At 51.8% G+C, this 15,788-nt stretch overlaps 5 protein-coding genes across 5 annotated transcripts; 3 read left to right on the top strand and 2 right to left on the bottom strand.

The window, feature by feature from the left end:
* Positions 1–1,305: 1,305 nt before the first annotated feature.
* On the top strand, positions 1,306–2,841 carry P153DRAFT_287492 (uncharacterized protein; the record flags this gene model as incomplete). Its single annotated transcript, XM_033663537.1, has 2 exons — positions 1,306–2,667; positions 2,722–2,841. Coding segments are annotated over 2 exons (1,482 nt in total), but the record flags the coding sequence as incomplete, so codon positions are not given.
* A 2,052-nt stretch (positions 2,842–4,893) lies between these two features.
* On the top strand, positions 4,894–9,104 carry P153DRAFT_374915 (serine/threonine-protein kinase-like protein GIN4; the record flags this gene model as incomplete). The annotated part of the gene is made up of 5 exons (XM_033669548.1): positions 4,894–5,525; positions 5,580–6,326; positions 6,380–8,364; positions 8,425–8,814; positions 8,887–9,104. The coding sequence occupies 5 exons, from the start codon at positions 4,894–4,896 to the stop codon at positions 9,102–9,104; spliced, it is 3,972 nt and encodes a 1,323-aa protein (XP_033525531.1).
* A 764-nt stretch (positions 9,105–9,868) lies between these two features.
* Positions 9,869–10,901, bottom strand: P153DRAFT_430376 (uncharacterized protein). Its single transcript, XM_033672835.1, has 3 exons — positions 10,800–10,901; positions 10,512–10,655; positions 9,869–10,376 (listed from the first exon to the last, which is right to left on the bottom strand). Exons 1-3 carry the CDS (start codon positions 10,848–10,850, stop codon positions 10,089–10,091), a joined length of 483 nt encoding a protein of 160 aa, XP_033525530.1. The 5' UTR covers positions 10,851–10,901; the 3' UTR covers positions 9,869–10,088.
* A 671-nt stretch (positions 10,902–11,572) lies between these two features.
* Positions 11,573–13,039, top strand: P153DRAFT_395525 (uncharacterized protein; the record flags this gene model as incomplete). Its single annotated transcript, XM_033671409.1, has 1 exon — positions 11,573–13,039. One exon carries the CDS (start codon positions 11,573–11,575, stop codon positions 12,800–12,802), a length of 1,230 nt encoding a protein of 409 aa, XP_033525529.1. The 3' UTR covers positions 12,803–13,039.
* A 442-nt stretch (positions 13,040–13,481) lies between these two features.
* P153DRAFT_313523 (uncharacterized protein) lies at positions 13,482–15,630 on the bottom strand (the record flags this gene model as incomplete). The annotated part of the gene is made up of 1 exon (XM_033664885.1): positions 13,482–15,630. A coding segment is annotated over one exon (2,027 nt), but the record flags the coding sequence as incomplete, so codon positions are not given.
* Between the last annotated feature and the right edge of the window lie 158 nt (positions 15,631–15,788).

Below are 15,788 nucleotides of genomic sequence, written 5' to 3'. Positions count from 1 at the left end.
ATGTCCAAGATGATGATAGTTACTCAAGAGCATCATCATAAGCTTTTGAAAGAAGGGCAGCGCAGGCAATATAGGCTCTCGGGATGCATCCCAGCGACATGATAATCAAAGGTCTATTCACTCACGGGCCGGCGCAAGCGACAGCTCCTCCACTGTCCTGGTCCACGCCGTCCCGCACGCCAGCAGACTCGGACTGATGGACAGGGTCTGGCTGCGGTAGGTGCTTTCACCCCAGCACGCATCGTCTGCGGACCCATGCTTGTCGTCTGGTTCTCTGAACCGAGCCTGAACGGTGTGCTTCATCATCCATTCGTTGGATTGCTTCTGCCGTGCCTCGTCTGTATTGCCTGGAAGTGTCAAAGCGCCCGTGGATAGCGCTCCCGCTCGCTCACCTGAGGCCAGCTCTCGTGCCTTTTTTCGTACCATTCCTCATCTCCCGATCCAGATTCCTCAGAACGCTCGGACAAACCCTATCGCCCGGTTGAGCCCTTGATGTTTTTAGAGCCCCAGCGCGCCAGTCAGCCACGCGCACCCCCAACCCTGACACCCGTAGCCTGCCATACATATACGTGAGGGCCACCACTCTCCACACTCTTGCGGAACCAAAGCCTTTGGCCCACTTGAGATTCAGCCTTCTCCGCCATCGCTCCCCTAGGGCGCCCAGGTACTGAGCTTAACAAGGTTGGATCGCCGCTTCAAACGCCAAACACCACCACCAACTGCTTACAAGCCTCACCTCTCCCACCTAAAGTATCACTACACTTGCACTGTCAACGTGCAACCCCAGATCTCGCATCGTCACTGCAGTGGATCGCAGTAACACCAACTACATCTGTGTCTACATCCTGTTCAGGAAGACCGTCGTTCCCTGTACCGTGGATCAAGCACTAGTAACCTGCCTGCCAACCAATCCGGAACATATCTACATCTAAGACGACAACACAAGCATCTTCAAACCAAGACCACCGCCATCTTGACCGAAAATTATCATCTTTACGGCTTGTGCTACCTCCTTAGTAGCACTGCTTTGCGTAACCAGGAAATCGGGCTCTACCGAACGCGCAGCATTCAACGTCACCACAGTTCCACGAGTATCTGTTTCTGATCCTCTGTACGCCCTCCCCTCTCGGCCTACGACGACAATCACCACCACAGACCTTGCGCAGTGACGGAGACTTTCTGGAAGAACTCTCTCCAGGTGTACAGGAAAACCTTTACAACATTCTCTCCCCAACCACTGCTCGCATATTATCAGCACTTTATCCCCCTTGATCAGAGTACCCACCTTTCAAATTACGCCTCTGAGCTACAAGCCGCCGGTTGCCCTTCGTGGATCCTTTACCGCCTTCACGTGGGCTATATTGGTCCGGTGTTCGTCTCTCAACTCCGCCATTTGCAGCGTCACAGCTGCAGTCCCTCCCAACCCCTCCTTCATCCGAAGCTGGTAGGTCGTCAGGACCTCACAGCGACACAACCGTCATCGTGGCTGCCGCAGTAGCTCATCCGACCTCCATGCATCCTGGGTCTGACCCAATGGGTGCACCTCCTAGCTTCGCGGCGCGGAGGCCCCATGCGGCTCAGTTGGGTAGCTTCGAGCTTCCTCCTCCGCCAATGCACAAATATCCCTTCCACCATTCTGTCGCCTCATCTCAGCCATCACAGATCCCGACAACGATTGCTAGCGTTGGGAACCTGCTTACACCGCCAAATACCGTTTCAGGGGATGGAATCAGTCCTTCATCCAGAGTCCCAACAACAAGCACACACTCGACAACAATGCCTTACTCGAATGGAAACTACATCTACTCTCCACCAACGCAAGGATCGACACACTATGGCTACCCACCCTCGCACCATCATCAAAACCAATATGGACAAGCCCGAGGAGGTACGTTTGCTCCACTACGCAGTGATCGTCAGCCTGGACATGACGACTTACATCGCAAAGGGCTGAATCCGCCACCTTACGAGATGAATCACCAGCTGCCACCTTTTACGCCTTCGTCCAACGCGTCTAGTATGTCTTCGATGTCTTCACAGCAGCAGCAGCCTCATCATCATCATATGATGAGCCAGCAATCACCTGTGACGACTTCTGCGCCTCAGCAATCTCCCGCACTTGTCCAGGACTCCTTCAGGCAACCCCACCCACCGACGCCAACCTACAACTATCAGCCGTCGGGGGCGCCTCAACATTCCAACTTCTCGTATTCGACCGCTCCATCGCCAAGTCTGCAACAGAGTCCAATTAGCGCTGGAGGATCCATGCCTAGGATGTCGCCGGCAGTATCGCAGGGTCCGCTACCATCAAGTAACCAGGCTCAATCTCCGTACTCCTACCAACGGCCACCTCCAGCATATTCTCCAGGCTCAGCGCCCGTCTTCTCGAACGTCCAAAACCCCAATGGTCAGCTTTCCCTGGTTGGAGTACACCCTGGCATGATGCCGGGCTTCAACAGTGGACACGCAGCAGCGATGCCTCACTTCATGGGACATCCTTCCCACCAGTCAGCACCTGTGAACGACAGGCCATTCAAGTGTGATCAGTGCCCTCAGAGCTTCAACAGAAACCACGATTTGAAGCGACACAAGAGGATACATCTGGCAGTCAAGCCATTCCCGTGCAACCACTGCGACAAGAGCTTCTCGCGCAAAGACGCGCTTAAGGTACGTCGAACAAGATCGCCCTCCATTCTGATCGAGTACTAATTAGTCCACCAGCGTCACATTCTAGTCAAGGGGTGCGGGAAAGCTGCCTCCGGCGATGAAGCCAAACGAGAAAGTCACTCGCCTGACCATAAGACTGAGACACCCAAAAAGATGATGTCGAGTCACGCCTGACTCAACTCGGTGTCGCCATGCCAGGAGTTCTACCATCCCTTCACTCCCCCTGTATTACATACCCCTTCTGTGTTTTTCGGTTTCGGCGCACATTATCACGAAACCTGTCACCTTCTCTGGAAGTATTTTGCTACGATTTCATGTCTGCTTTTTCTTATATCTGGATTACCCTTGGGATACTGGACGGAAATATTTGTTGATGGAGTATTGGGACTAAGTTTCGCTTTTGCTTGTTTTTGCTTACTTTTTTGCTCATTCCATGTAACTGCGGATACCTCTTAGCTTGCTTTTTTCTTTTTGGGAGGGCGGGCTGTATGGTTGGTTGTTCGTATCGAATATATGCGCAGGGGTCGCGCTCGAGTTTACGGATCGGCGTCCATTATGCATCTGCCGCTTCCGAAGCGGCAGTGCGCGACGTTTCAGGATTATGGATATATCTGGGAGAATAGTCCTTTTGGTGTTGTGTCTTTTCCTGACAAATTTCTGTGGCATCAGACATGGGAATAGAGACTAAAAGCCGTGGCGGCGAGAACTGAATACCAAAGATCCGATCATTGCTTTTCCACTTAAGGTGCATCGTGTCGAGCTGCTCGCTTGCCATTACGTATACCCCGGCGCATGTCGCTGGCCTATACATGTTGACGACGACCATGCGGCAGTGTCTCGATCAAGACGACGCTGCGTTAAGGTTGTTGTGCATGCCACCGGCTATGTGCAGCAGGTGATCCATGCCCGCGTATTCGCTTTCGGTTAACTGGGAGCAGTGTTGCTTGTATACAGTTCCAACACCATTGGCACCACGGTCTTGATCGTAAATAGAGTGCAGCAGTAGTAAAGAGACAAATTTTCCAACGTTTTCTATCTTTGGTAGATAGAAAAGGTATTACCTTGCTACATGAAAGCGAGCAGTTATGAAGCTTTGGTGATGCAGCCCATGTCCTGGTAGACCAAGAGTCGGAATATGCCGGTGGAGTAACACGTTTGTCACTCCTCGCTTGATCACTCTCCCCTTTTCATCCCACTTCACTCCAACTAACAGCACCGGCGGAACACAGCTGGATGGTACAAGATGCTCCGACCTATAATATGTTTTCGTGCAGGTATCTCACTGCTTTCAATGTTCTTGCTTGGTAATCTGTCGATTCTTCTTAACTCTGCATCTCCTCTCATGTCTCTCTTTATCTGCCTACAGAACAATAGTCAGTGGCTATTTTGCCGCTTTTCTTAGTGCTTGAAATGTGTCGCAGTTTCAAGAGTCGAGGCAGAACACGCATTTCGTTCGACGGCAGCATGCAAGAAAAGAGAGGGCGTCGACCGATAGCCATACAATGAGTGTTGCATATAAGTGCAGTTGGTAGATAAAAAGCTCATTACTCTCATTTCACTTCGTCGTATTGGATCCGTCTGGTCGTTGTGATGAACTATCTCGCTCATTTTGCTTGGGACCATAAAGAAGACACTTTTTCTCTACCACACTGCGGGTATACTTTCTATGTCGAAATCCATCCTTTCGTCTGTGCATGTGGAACAGACAGAAGGCTCTTCTCGTTGCTCACGAGGTACTGTCTCTGCTTGCCTGGCGGTGGTGAAGCGCTCCTTGCCTGTCGGCGTTTGCGATCGGCGTACTCTTTCCCACGCAAACAAAAGCCCGTGCACAACCATTTCCTCTCAACATCACACTCCCAAGTATTGACATAGCACCATTGTATGCACCGAACACTTGTTAGCTTTTTGGACGCCAAGCAGAATCAATTGAAGCTGCACAGCTAGCCGCCCTTCCTTTACCGGCTCTCTGTCAGTCAGCTCGCTGGCAACGGCCACTGAAAGGTCAACCACAGCAGATAAACAACACAAACAACAACAACACAGCGGGTGGGCTATGGCGCAGACCTGACAAGGCGACGCGAAGACAGTGACCCCGGCCACCGCAACAGCACTACACACTTATCCAGCTCATCTGGGTCCATCATCTTACTTGCCTATCGTGATACTGCTTGCACCAGTCAAGGAACCTTGCCTTAACTACTGCACACGTCTACTCATACGCACATCATGGATCAGAGCTACCATGGCCACCCAACAACTCGACGACACGCCCTTGGCGATGGTTCACTACGCGCCAACGCAAATGCTCGCAGCCAACATCGCGGCGACAAGCACAGCCAAGGCCACAAGCCAGCCTCGTCTCCCACTTCACTACCCCACAATGAGTCGATAGTTCCAAATGGGACACTGGCAGTGCGACATGAGCAGTCGTCTCCTGAGAACAAGCGTCTTTCTGCCGTCATGGCCCACGAACCACGTCCACACAACCCCAAGCGCGACTCGCAGATTTCCAACGCGAGTACGAATGCCTCGAACACTAACCGCCGCCGCAAGACGCATATCGGTCCGTGGCAGTTGGGTAGGACCATTGGGCGTGGTGGGTGCTCGCGTGTGCGGCTCGTCAGGCACAGTGGGACAGGGCAATATGGCGCTGCGAAGATCATCTCAAAGGCCACGGCGGAGAAGGTGCGCGCGCTGAGTCTGGCTGACCTCATTCAGAGCTCAGAGCAGGACTCTACCATCTACCCTGAGGGTAAGGCCATCCCTTTTGGCTTAGAGCGTGAAATCTGCATCATGAAGCTGCTCGATCACCCCAACATCGTCCGTCTGTATGATATCTGGGAGAACCGCGACGAGCTGTAAGTACCCATGCATCTTCATCCGTTCAACCCGTCATATCTAACCCACTGCAGCTACCTCATCATGGAGTTTATCGAAGGTGGCGAGTTGTTTAGCTACATTCACGAGCAGGGCGGCCTCATTGAGATCCATGTGGTACATATCTTCCGGCAGATCATTGCGGCCCTGATCTACTGTCACCGCATCAACATCCATCATCGTGACCTCAAACCGGAGAACATCCTGCTGGATCGGGACACTATGAATGTTAAGCTGGTCGACTTTGGCATGGCTGCATTGCAGCCGATCGGCAAGAAGCTCACAACCCCTTGCGGTAGCCCTCACTATGCGGCACCTGAAGTCATCAAGACTCAGTCATACGACGGCGCCAAAGCCGATGTTTGGAGCTGTGGCGTTATCCTCTATGTTTTGCTTACTGGGACGCCACCGTTCAACTATTCAGGTGAAGACAAACACCTCAAGCATCTGTTTCACGATATTTCGAGAGCCAACTACATCATGCCAGATAATATCTCTGTTGAAGCGCAGGATCTCATTCGCAGGATACTTGTAGTAGACCCTAAACGACGGGTATCCCTAGACGACATCTGGAACCATCCGTTCCTGCGCAAGTACAAAGAGGAACTAAATTTTGTTGGGGAGAACGCCTCTCAGGGCTACTGGACTGGGCCACTTCCGTCAATTGCATCTTGGAACACACTGGAGCGAAAGACAATCGATCGGGAGATCTTGCGGTACTTACGCACTCTATGGCACAGTGAGAAAGAGGAGACTTTGATACATCGCCTGACAAGCCGGGAGTAAGTGACCCTTTATTTTTCACTCTGGTACCATCTGCTAACATCGGCTCCAGAGCTAACCAAGAGAAGTACTTTTACTCCGCACTCTTGAAGTATCATAACGAGCAGTTGGAGAACTACCAGCCCAGCGCCCACCATCCCGTCGCACACTCCAACAGCGATTATCATCATAATGCGCACCATCCTCCTACTCAAGAGGATCGTGAAAAGATGCCATCGACGGATCATAGACGATCTCGGTCAGCCTACTCGGTTTTGAACAATGAGCATCTGTATTCCAAGCATAGCTTCTACGAGTCGCCCGTCTCTGAGGCCAGCTACGACCCATATCGAGCGTCGCGACAACCGATCGTTCCCGAAACGCCTGTTCCTCATAACGTCACGGTTCACCGTAAGTCTAGTACGGGCAGTCGAAAGTTGCGTCCCACTACAGCCTTGGGGCATCGTACGGGAAGCTCGTTACGCATCCAAGCTCTCCGAAGTTCTCACACATCCCGTTGTTCTTCCAAGCGAAGCACCCCATCCCATCGATCCACATCCGTCAAGCGGCGGTCCATATCGCGTTCCTCGCTCACTAGCTCTCACTGGCCGAGTAGTCCCCCGGTCATGGCTCGATCTAGCGGTTTGGGAAAGCGAGGAGTGAGCTTCTCACATCTGCGTGATCGTCGCTCATCGGTTGCAACCGCCCACACAAATGACACTGGGTTCGTGACGTACAGTTCAGATACGAATGCCTCCTTCGAACATCGCCGTGAGTCGGTAGGATCTTACGGCTCATCGCTGAGATCGAGCCCCATCAAACAGACATCTGCCTTCCGAACAAAGTCTAGGGGTTCTGCAAGCGCGACAGTACCACGCCTGAGGGTTCGTAAGCCGGATAGCCCTAGCAAATATATCCAGAGCGAGGCAAGGAAGGTTAGCACAGAGCTTGGAAAGGTTATGGAGGAAGCATTCAACCGCTCGTCAGTGAGCTCTAGTATTCGTACCACAGGTACGGATGTTTACCAGGACGCCTCCCAGTATGATACTCCTCCTACTTCCTTCTCAAATACAAGGGACTCGGGTGGTAGTACAATTGCCACTCCGAGCAAGACCATGCTTGCACTTCGGCCGCTTCCCCCAATTCCAAACGAGACGCCCAATACGTTCCTGCAGCGCAAGCTGGCCGAAACCCGAGCAGACATTGCCCGAAGGTTCGATGAAGATGGCAACACTACTGAACACTTCAACGAGGTTCTCGAACACCTCGATCGTTTGATGATACCTGCAGTTGCCGGCAAGCGTACCGTTTCTGCTCCTGCCAAATCCCCCGAGTATCCTGCGCCTTTACACGTCATCCCAGAGGAGGTCAAGGCTGATGGAGATGGGTTTGGATCTCATGTTTCTCACTATAGAGTCATGACTGACCCTTCTAGGCCACAACCCCGGCGTCCAGCTACCGAACAGACAATTCGGGTGGTTGACCAGTCGCCTACCCGTGTGGCCCCCCTCAACATTCGTAAGCGTAGTGGTGCGAGCAGCTACTCCAAAGCTGCAAATGACGGACTCTCAGTGCCTAGGTCAGGAGCAGCGGCCGACCCTCCAGTTCGGTCGTTCCAAGAAGTCCACAATAGTCAACTTGCTGCACATACAAGTAATGCTGTCCCTGTCTTGGAGAAGAAGGATACTGTCATCAAGAAGAAGAAGTCTTTGTGGTTTCGTCGCAACGCAGAAGAGAAAGAGCAGGAACAAGACAAATACGAAAAGCAAGAGAACCAGATCAAGAAGAAGCAGTCGACTAGATTGTTGCAAATTCCTGAAGCCTGGCAAGGCCTAGATGATCGTATCAAGAGCGACCCTGCACCGGTTGCAGGCACCAATAATGATATTCCTAAACACAATATGAAGCAGTCCGAAGGCAGCAACGAAAGCGAATTTCCCATGCGCAACAGCGCCTCGGCCGCTTCCAAAAACGATACTGCCCCTCGCAAGGGTATCTTCGGATTTTTTGGCAAGAAGGCAAGGGAAGATAAGGGCAAGCGATCTATGGAGCTGGGCTGTGAGTATCCCTGCCAACGCATTCAAGTTTCCAACCGGCATGCTGACGTCTTGTAAACAGTGAACTTTAGCTCCTCCTCCATCCTCTCGGTTTTCGATCTCGGCCCAGAGCACAACAATGAGTCTTCCGCCCGTACCAGCGCACCAGAGATGCAGATGAACTGGATATCACGCTTCCTACACATCAAGCCCGCGAACAAGACTCTCTGCTTTTTGATCGGTCGTGGCAAGGTCCGTCAAGATCTTGTTCATCTACTGCGTGATTGGCAGCGCTTCGGCGTCCGGGAAATCTCGTTCGATCGTAGCACCAACTCGATCAATGCACGCATTGACAAGAATAACCGTACGTATACATCTACTCCTTCTCCATCACGAGTTGTGTTCAGCGAGTGGCGGCTTGCGGGCTTTCGCTTTGACGTGGAAGTCCTCGAAACGGAGTGTATATTGGGATGTAATACTGCGCTTCTTTTCTCGATGTTGCTTCGAACTTTTGAGTTACCTTTGCTGACCAAACTGTTCGTAGATTTGAAGATCAAGCCGGTTTCGTTTGTTATTGAGCTCTTCGTCGTGCTCGAGCATGGTCGCCGTGCCAACCTTTGTCTTGCACGCTTTACGCAGACGCGCGGTGCGGCGTCGAGTTTTCGCAAAGTGGTCGATATCATTGAGGATGTCTGCCGTGCTCGGAGCATGCTGGTCGAGGACGAGGAAAAGAAGACGTCCATGATGGAGGTATTGGACTAGGAACTCCAGGGCCGAGAACGAGATGGGAGTGGTTCGAGAAGGTGTGCGTCTCAGAGATCGAGTGGCATACCTCCTTATACTTTAGGGTCGTAAGTTGGCAGAACATCTTGTTTGGCATGGACAGAGGCGAGCTTTTGGTGGATTGATCTGGATAGGATTCACATTGCAGGTTTTGGATGTTGACGGTCTTTGGATATCGGAGGAAGGGGCAGCATTTGTTCGCTACTTGCACACGATACCCCGAACAGCACTACCTCAGCATCCGATTCGAGCGCTATTCGGCCTACCGATGACATCGATACTCCTTCCTGTCTCTACTATCGCAAGCACGAGCACGCCCTGTCGAGCTCCCCCTTTCCGCCAACATTCGAGAAGCGTCTTGTTCACTTGGACATTCACTGGCCGCGAACGTAATAGCTAGCCTGGTCTTTCTTTCTTTGCGTACGTGAGTGAACTGGCGGTTTGTCTTTCATGAGCGTTGGCATCGAATGGTGTCTGTCTTTGCGGGTTTTTTGTACCAATATTTGCATGGCTGTCCCCGGCATTCTGGCTAGAGCTCATAGATGAGACCAAGGGGTCGTGGGGGGTATAATTAATTAAGACGAGTACATGAACAACTCATGGCTGTCTCTGCTTGTGCTGCTGTTTGGTGATGGTGATGGTGATGTGTGACGACTCTCTCCCCTCCCTCCAGGAGTCAAAGGCGCATTTTCTACACATGCACACGCATACACGACTCAGATCAAGGCTAGCTTCATAATATTCGTGAGGACATGGTATTGCATTTGCACTATGGCAGCGCCAGACCCTAAGCTCTTGAGCATCCGGCACACCGGACCAGAAAGATGTTCGCCATCATCCCATCCCAACCCATTGCATTTTCCCTGCAGCAATCGGAAGACGAGTCAGAGAGAGTAAAGGAACACCGAGTCGCCTCGAAAATCGCCCCGAACCCTATTCATGCACAACGAGACGCCATGTCACTTAACGGGTCCTTGCCTGGACCTTTGGCGCTGCACCCTTGGAGCCCTGCTTGCTCTGGATCTTGGAGGCCTGGCCTCGTGCGGCGGCGGCGCCAGTCTTGGCCTTTTCAGCCTTCTTCTTCGACTCGGCGTCGGCCTTCTTCTCCTTGCCCTCCTTGATGGCGGTGGTGCGGGCAGCGGCGCGGGCCTCGGGGCGTTGGGAACGGCGCTCCTTGATCACGTCGAGGGACGCACCGACGATGGCACGCTGGTGCTTGACTGTGCGGCGGGTGCGCTTCTTGGCGATTTCCTGGAAGAAGGTGGTCAGCGTCAGATCAACGGTATGCAGGTGTGCCATGTCGCAACGTGCGATCTGATGTCATGGCTTCACTCCCCAATGCTCCCTGACCCTCTACCAGCGTACGGATGCTCTGTGCTGACTAACCTCGGAGATACCCTTCTTGTGCTGCCTTCGGTACAGCGTCGTCCAGGAGATCTTGCGGGGGTTCTTGCGCTGGAGGAAAAGGGACTCGGTCTTGCCGTTCTGGAACCGGAAGATCTTGCTGTCACCACGGATGTAGAGCTTGCCCTGTGTATGCCATCAGCGCCTGTGCCCTCAATTGCCCTGCTGCCCCCGCCCCCGCCATGCATCATGCATCGTCGTCTTGTAGCGCGCGTGCGGAATTTGGACTTATGGCGGAGGAGCGACGCAGGAATCGGCGGCGGGACGCACCTTGCCCGGGTAGATCTTCTGGCCGCTGAAGGAGTCGTCGTAGGTACGCATGTTGGCGGTGTTGGCGCGTTACCTGTGGTGTTAGTCGTGGGGTTGTCGTCGCGAGAGAGAATATTGAACGCTCTGTCAGGGTGCTCGCTACGTGTGTGCGGGCAATCTGTTAGTCCGGCCTTGGCAGCGCCACACCTGAGCCACACCACGACTCCTGACCACGAACGCGCCTGCCTCGTATCGCAACTCTTTTCCTTCTTCATCGTCGTTTCGATCGCTCATCTACTTTAGGCATCAAACTGTTGATTGACTCAACACTTCTCCTGGTCATCTGTAGCATCTCATATTAATTTCCATGCACGTGCTCACTCTCGATGCATTATCAGTCAACGATGATCTATACTAGCATGTCCAGTCTCCTTGTAGGTGCACTGCATCGGCTCAAAGGTTTTTGTGTCCGTATATAGCAGGTTTGATAGACGCAGTACACAGACACGATATGTCCAGGCCGTCAGCGCGAAGACCACCTCTCACAATGCCAGTAGATGTGAAGGTTCAAGGTAAAAGCCTTTCACATCAGAAACGTCTAGTGCAAGGAGAGTCTCAAGCCAGTCGTTCACTATCTGTAGACATCACTCATACAACTTAAGAGCTTAATCGCCTTCGAATTACTCCTCATCAGCTCCAACAACTCAACCACGAAAGCATCAGAAAAGCCAGCCTCTCCGGCAATCATGACTTCGTCTCGACTCACACTTCACACACAGAATTTGTCCAGCGTCATGTGGGAACTCGGACGTCGCACCGACCCTCGCATCCGCATGGTATACGACATGGTCCATGACGGACACTTCTATCCCTTGGATGAGACAAAGCTGGGCAAGTTGCGAAGGAACCCGAAGAAGGCCGCCAGTAGTACTGACGTGTACGCTGCGAGCGATTGGGACTCACCAATCCTCTCCGGTCTTGAAGTGTTGCCTTTCGACCAACTTCCAGCCCCTGAGCAGGTACAGAGCATCCTCACAAAAGAGACCGGAAGCAACAATTCGATCTGCTTTAGCCCATCTCGAGGCTCACCCGAGGCAGATACTGCTGCTATTGAGGAGCTGCTTGGGAATATTGGAAACGCGAATTTCCGTCATCCAGGCTCCATCATTCACATGGACTCGCCTACCTTCGATCAACTTCATACACGACCGCTGAATTGGGACTGTGACGGGGTTCTTGGTCGATCAAATTTCCAGATGATTGTGGCTCCCGCAAACGAAGTCTTCGAACTGGAGTACTATGAGTACCATCTACATTCTACGCTCTTGACGGGCACCAAGGTATGGGTTGCTTTCCCGCCTCTCCATGGTAATCTTTCTACACTCCGCAATGAGTATGACGAAATGCTGAAGCACAACACCACGAAAGTGTCGACAGACACATTGGCGAAGCTGAAGCACGGCATTGCTATTGTTCAACGGCCTGGTGAGACGCTGATGATTCCTCCGTTCTGGTCGGTTATGGTAATATCCATAACTACATCAACAGCTTGCTTATCTTACATAGCAACGGCACGTAGCTTCACAGAACGCCTGCAGAATGTAGAGCTCTATCTTGTACTCACTAGCCTCTGGCCGGCGAAAGAGAAAGAGCAAACCTTACTGATGATGTACACCGCAACCTTGGTCGACCACACCAGCCAGATCCTCAAAAACAACATGAAGGGGTTCAAATCTGACCAAATCATCACCAAGCTTTGCCAGGGTATGATGCACACGAAGGACCAGCCCAATGTTCGCGACGAGCTCGCAAAAGCTTACGCGCTCATCGATGACAAAACACACGTCCGTCGTGTTGAGCAAGAGCTTCAACAGGCTTGGTTAGACTTTGTTGAGGAGAAATGTAAGAAGAGGGCGGAGTGTCGTTTATGCCTGCTGCGAGTGAGTCAGATGACTGGTCAGGGCACTCCGAGCGAGCGCCTGAGACAGCACTTTGTCGACGTGCACTGGGCTCGTCCAACGTAGGGGATACGGAGTCCACTCCATGGTACAGTCCCAATACTCGCGGATGTAAGTCTTTGCAGGGTAGATTGTGTAGGGGCGACGTTGTAAGCGCCTATTTCTAGAAACTGACGAAACAGTTTGGTGGTCTTAAATGTGAGACCTTGCTCTTCTCTTTCTTGGGTTCGGCTACTCGTCGTTCATCGTTAGGTGGTATGATGCTGTACATGTTCTAGCGAGTATGGCTTTTCATCACTGAACAGAGGCACGCATGTGCACGAGACTACTTCCAAACCTATTATCAAATTCAATTCCCAATACAATGATATTCATAATCAAAGGCGATGATCCATTGTCACAATAGTCATTTATTCGTGAACGAATTAGAAGTAGAAGGAGGTAACAGCCTCCTTCTCGTCTGTCTTTCGCTTTGTGTGGCCAACGTAGACACTCACAAGCTGAACATATTAGAGGATATTTGACACGACAGAACCAGTCGACGGGATTGTGAGGTGCCCATGTGTTAAAAGATACTCTTATTCTCACACTCACCAAACATACTAGAAACACGTCAACTGGAAGACGAAAGGCGTTCCCGAGGAGAGTGGATAAAACAAGTGTTTCTGACAGTAATTCTGTCGCATGCTCTAGGCTTCAGTCCAAACTGTCCAATTTTATCAGTATTATATTCAGCGTTCAGGTTGCCAGTGTACTCAGGCGATATCTCCACCGGTGATCACTAAAGGTGACTCGCATCTAGCTGACACGAATTCTTGAACGCGTCCCATCGCTGAGCTAGCTAACATACCATTACCACATCTACAGTTAAATCAAGCGAAATCGATAGGTGCTCTTCTTCTCCTTTTTCAGTAACATTGCAACCTCTCCATTCATGTGTCCATGCACGTACCCTTCGCCGATGACCTGCCATGCCTCTGGCGTCCCCACCTGTCTCAAAACAAGCGGAATACTACACCCGAACAGGATGCAAACAGCATCGCCCTCTCGCGAGCGACAAGGGGCCATGCCGACAATACCCTCGTTAGTGACCATCAGTCTCCGCGGTTTCTTACGTACCGTATCATGAAATCGTGATAGAAATGTGTCGACTTTTTCGACATCGGAGTTACTCAATTGATGCATCGGGTGAGAAGGTGGACGGTGTAGCTGCGGCGGCGAGGACAGGACCGCTGTGTGAGTGCTCGCGACTAGGTCTTCTAAAGTCTGATGGCCAAACCGTAGCTTCCTATTGTATTCGAACCAAGTTGAGAAACTCCAATCAATCGGTTCGCCATTGATGCAAGCGTCGCAAAAAAAGAGAAAATCGGAAACGTAATGACGAGGGGCTTGGAAGCCAAGATATTTGTCCTGGCGGTCGAGGACGAGAGAACGAGCGATTGCTTCTAGCCAGTCCATGGGGAGCATGGTCGCTCTTGGTGCCGTGTGTTGGTCTTCACCAGATTGCAACATTTCATGGCCAGAAGCTGCGCAGATGAAACTCTGGCACCGCAGCTCGCGTGCATCCAATCCTCCAAGGCCATGCACGGTGTCCAATATGACGCCATCGCACCACATCTCTTGCAGACTGTCGGAAAAATGGACATTTGCTTTCCTCCTCAGCTTTGATCCGGGAGCGTCGTAATGTACTTTCCAGCGTGCAGATTTCAAGGGTCTAAAGTTCCCGATGTGGGAGCTCGCACTCTGGCTAGCCATCAGTGGCACAGGCGATGCAAAGTCATTCATACTTCGCCAGTCTGGCGCCCACCACGGAACAGCATGCTCCGGACCTGGGTCAACCGGACCTGAGTATCGACTGAAGAGGTGTACGAAGCAGATGATGTCAAGGTAACCGTACTCATCCCAGAACGAACGCACGAGTCTTGCAAACTGAAACTCGGCACTAGAAGTATAATCCGGTGCCCCTATGAGTGCGCGGTCTCGGGAGGTGATCAAGCCCAGAACAGAGTATATGCGATCTCTACTGTCAGTGGCAGAGTAGTTGCCTAGGTATGCCATGATAGCGACCAAACCGATGCCTTGCGATTTGGGTCTGGTATGCCATTGATGTATTCTCCTTCGATTGTAAGCACCGTCGAAGATTCTGCGCGGGACCAGTTCGTGTTCGAAGTCGTTGCTAATCGTACTGCATAAGAAGATGCTGTATATTGCACTCTTGAATTTACCACGACTGACCGACTTGGCTCCACAGTACAGTTTTGATTCTTTCGGGAGGACAAACTCTTGAAGCGTCCATACCCGAGTCCACCAAGGTCTAGAAAGGAGAGAGGTAACCGCTAGACAGTTGGCAGAGAACTCCGAGTTTGATAGGTGCTCGCGCATTGCGCGATCGTCGCCACTAAAACCGACTTGAAGGCTACTGAGGTGGTGGAGGAATTCGATAGCGCCCGTACAATCGCTACCGTCCTCTTGTTCCTCCCCCAACCATATGATAGCTCTTCTCGATCGTCTATAGATATCTGCCATGATGCGGACCTGTTGCTCGCGCTCATGCTGATCTGCAAGATTTATCGTGAGACTGTCTATCCACCACCAATCACTATCCTGAAAGTCGTCATGCTGCGTAACCATATGCATGAACGGCACAAGACTGCTCAGCACGGGCAAAGTACCTCCTGACTTTAGACGAATGGTTGTCCCGGAATATCCGTGCACACCCCATACGTAACTGGCGGTATAGAAATGTGGAGCGCTGGCGAGTTTCCATGTTTGTAGTTTGCCGACGAAAAGACCATTTTCGGGCTGCGAGAACCGGAGTAGCCGTATAGAAGTGTTGTCTATAGAATCTTTATAAGCTGAATTACCTGTTTCTGAGGTTGCATGGATGTTCATGATGTGAGGCGGAGTTTGGTGTTTGCGAGCGAGATTTGGCGGACTTTGATCAACCACTAGCTAGGATTGAGTTAGATAAGGCGCAAGGTCGACCGAGCATGTTCACTTCGACGTCGCATAGAGAATGATCCTAATCATAAAAGGTTGACAGTTTAGCATC

This window comes from Dothidotthia symphoricarpi (genome assembly GCF_010015815.1).
Source record: "Dothidotthia symphoricarpi CBS 119687 unplaced genomic scaffold P153scaffold_7, whole genome shotgun sequence".
In the NCBI taxonomy this organism is placed as follows: Eukaryota; Fungi; Ascomycota; class Dothideomycetes; order Pleosporales; family Dothidotthiaceae; genus Dothidotthia; species Dothidotthia symphoricarpi.
The sequence above is the reverse complement of the archived record's forward strand: the minus strand, read 5'-3'. Positions and strand labels throughout refer to the sequence as shown.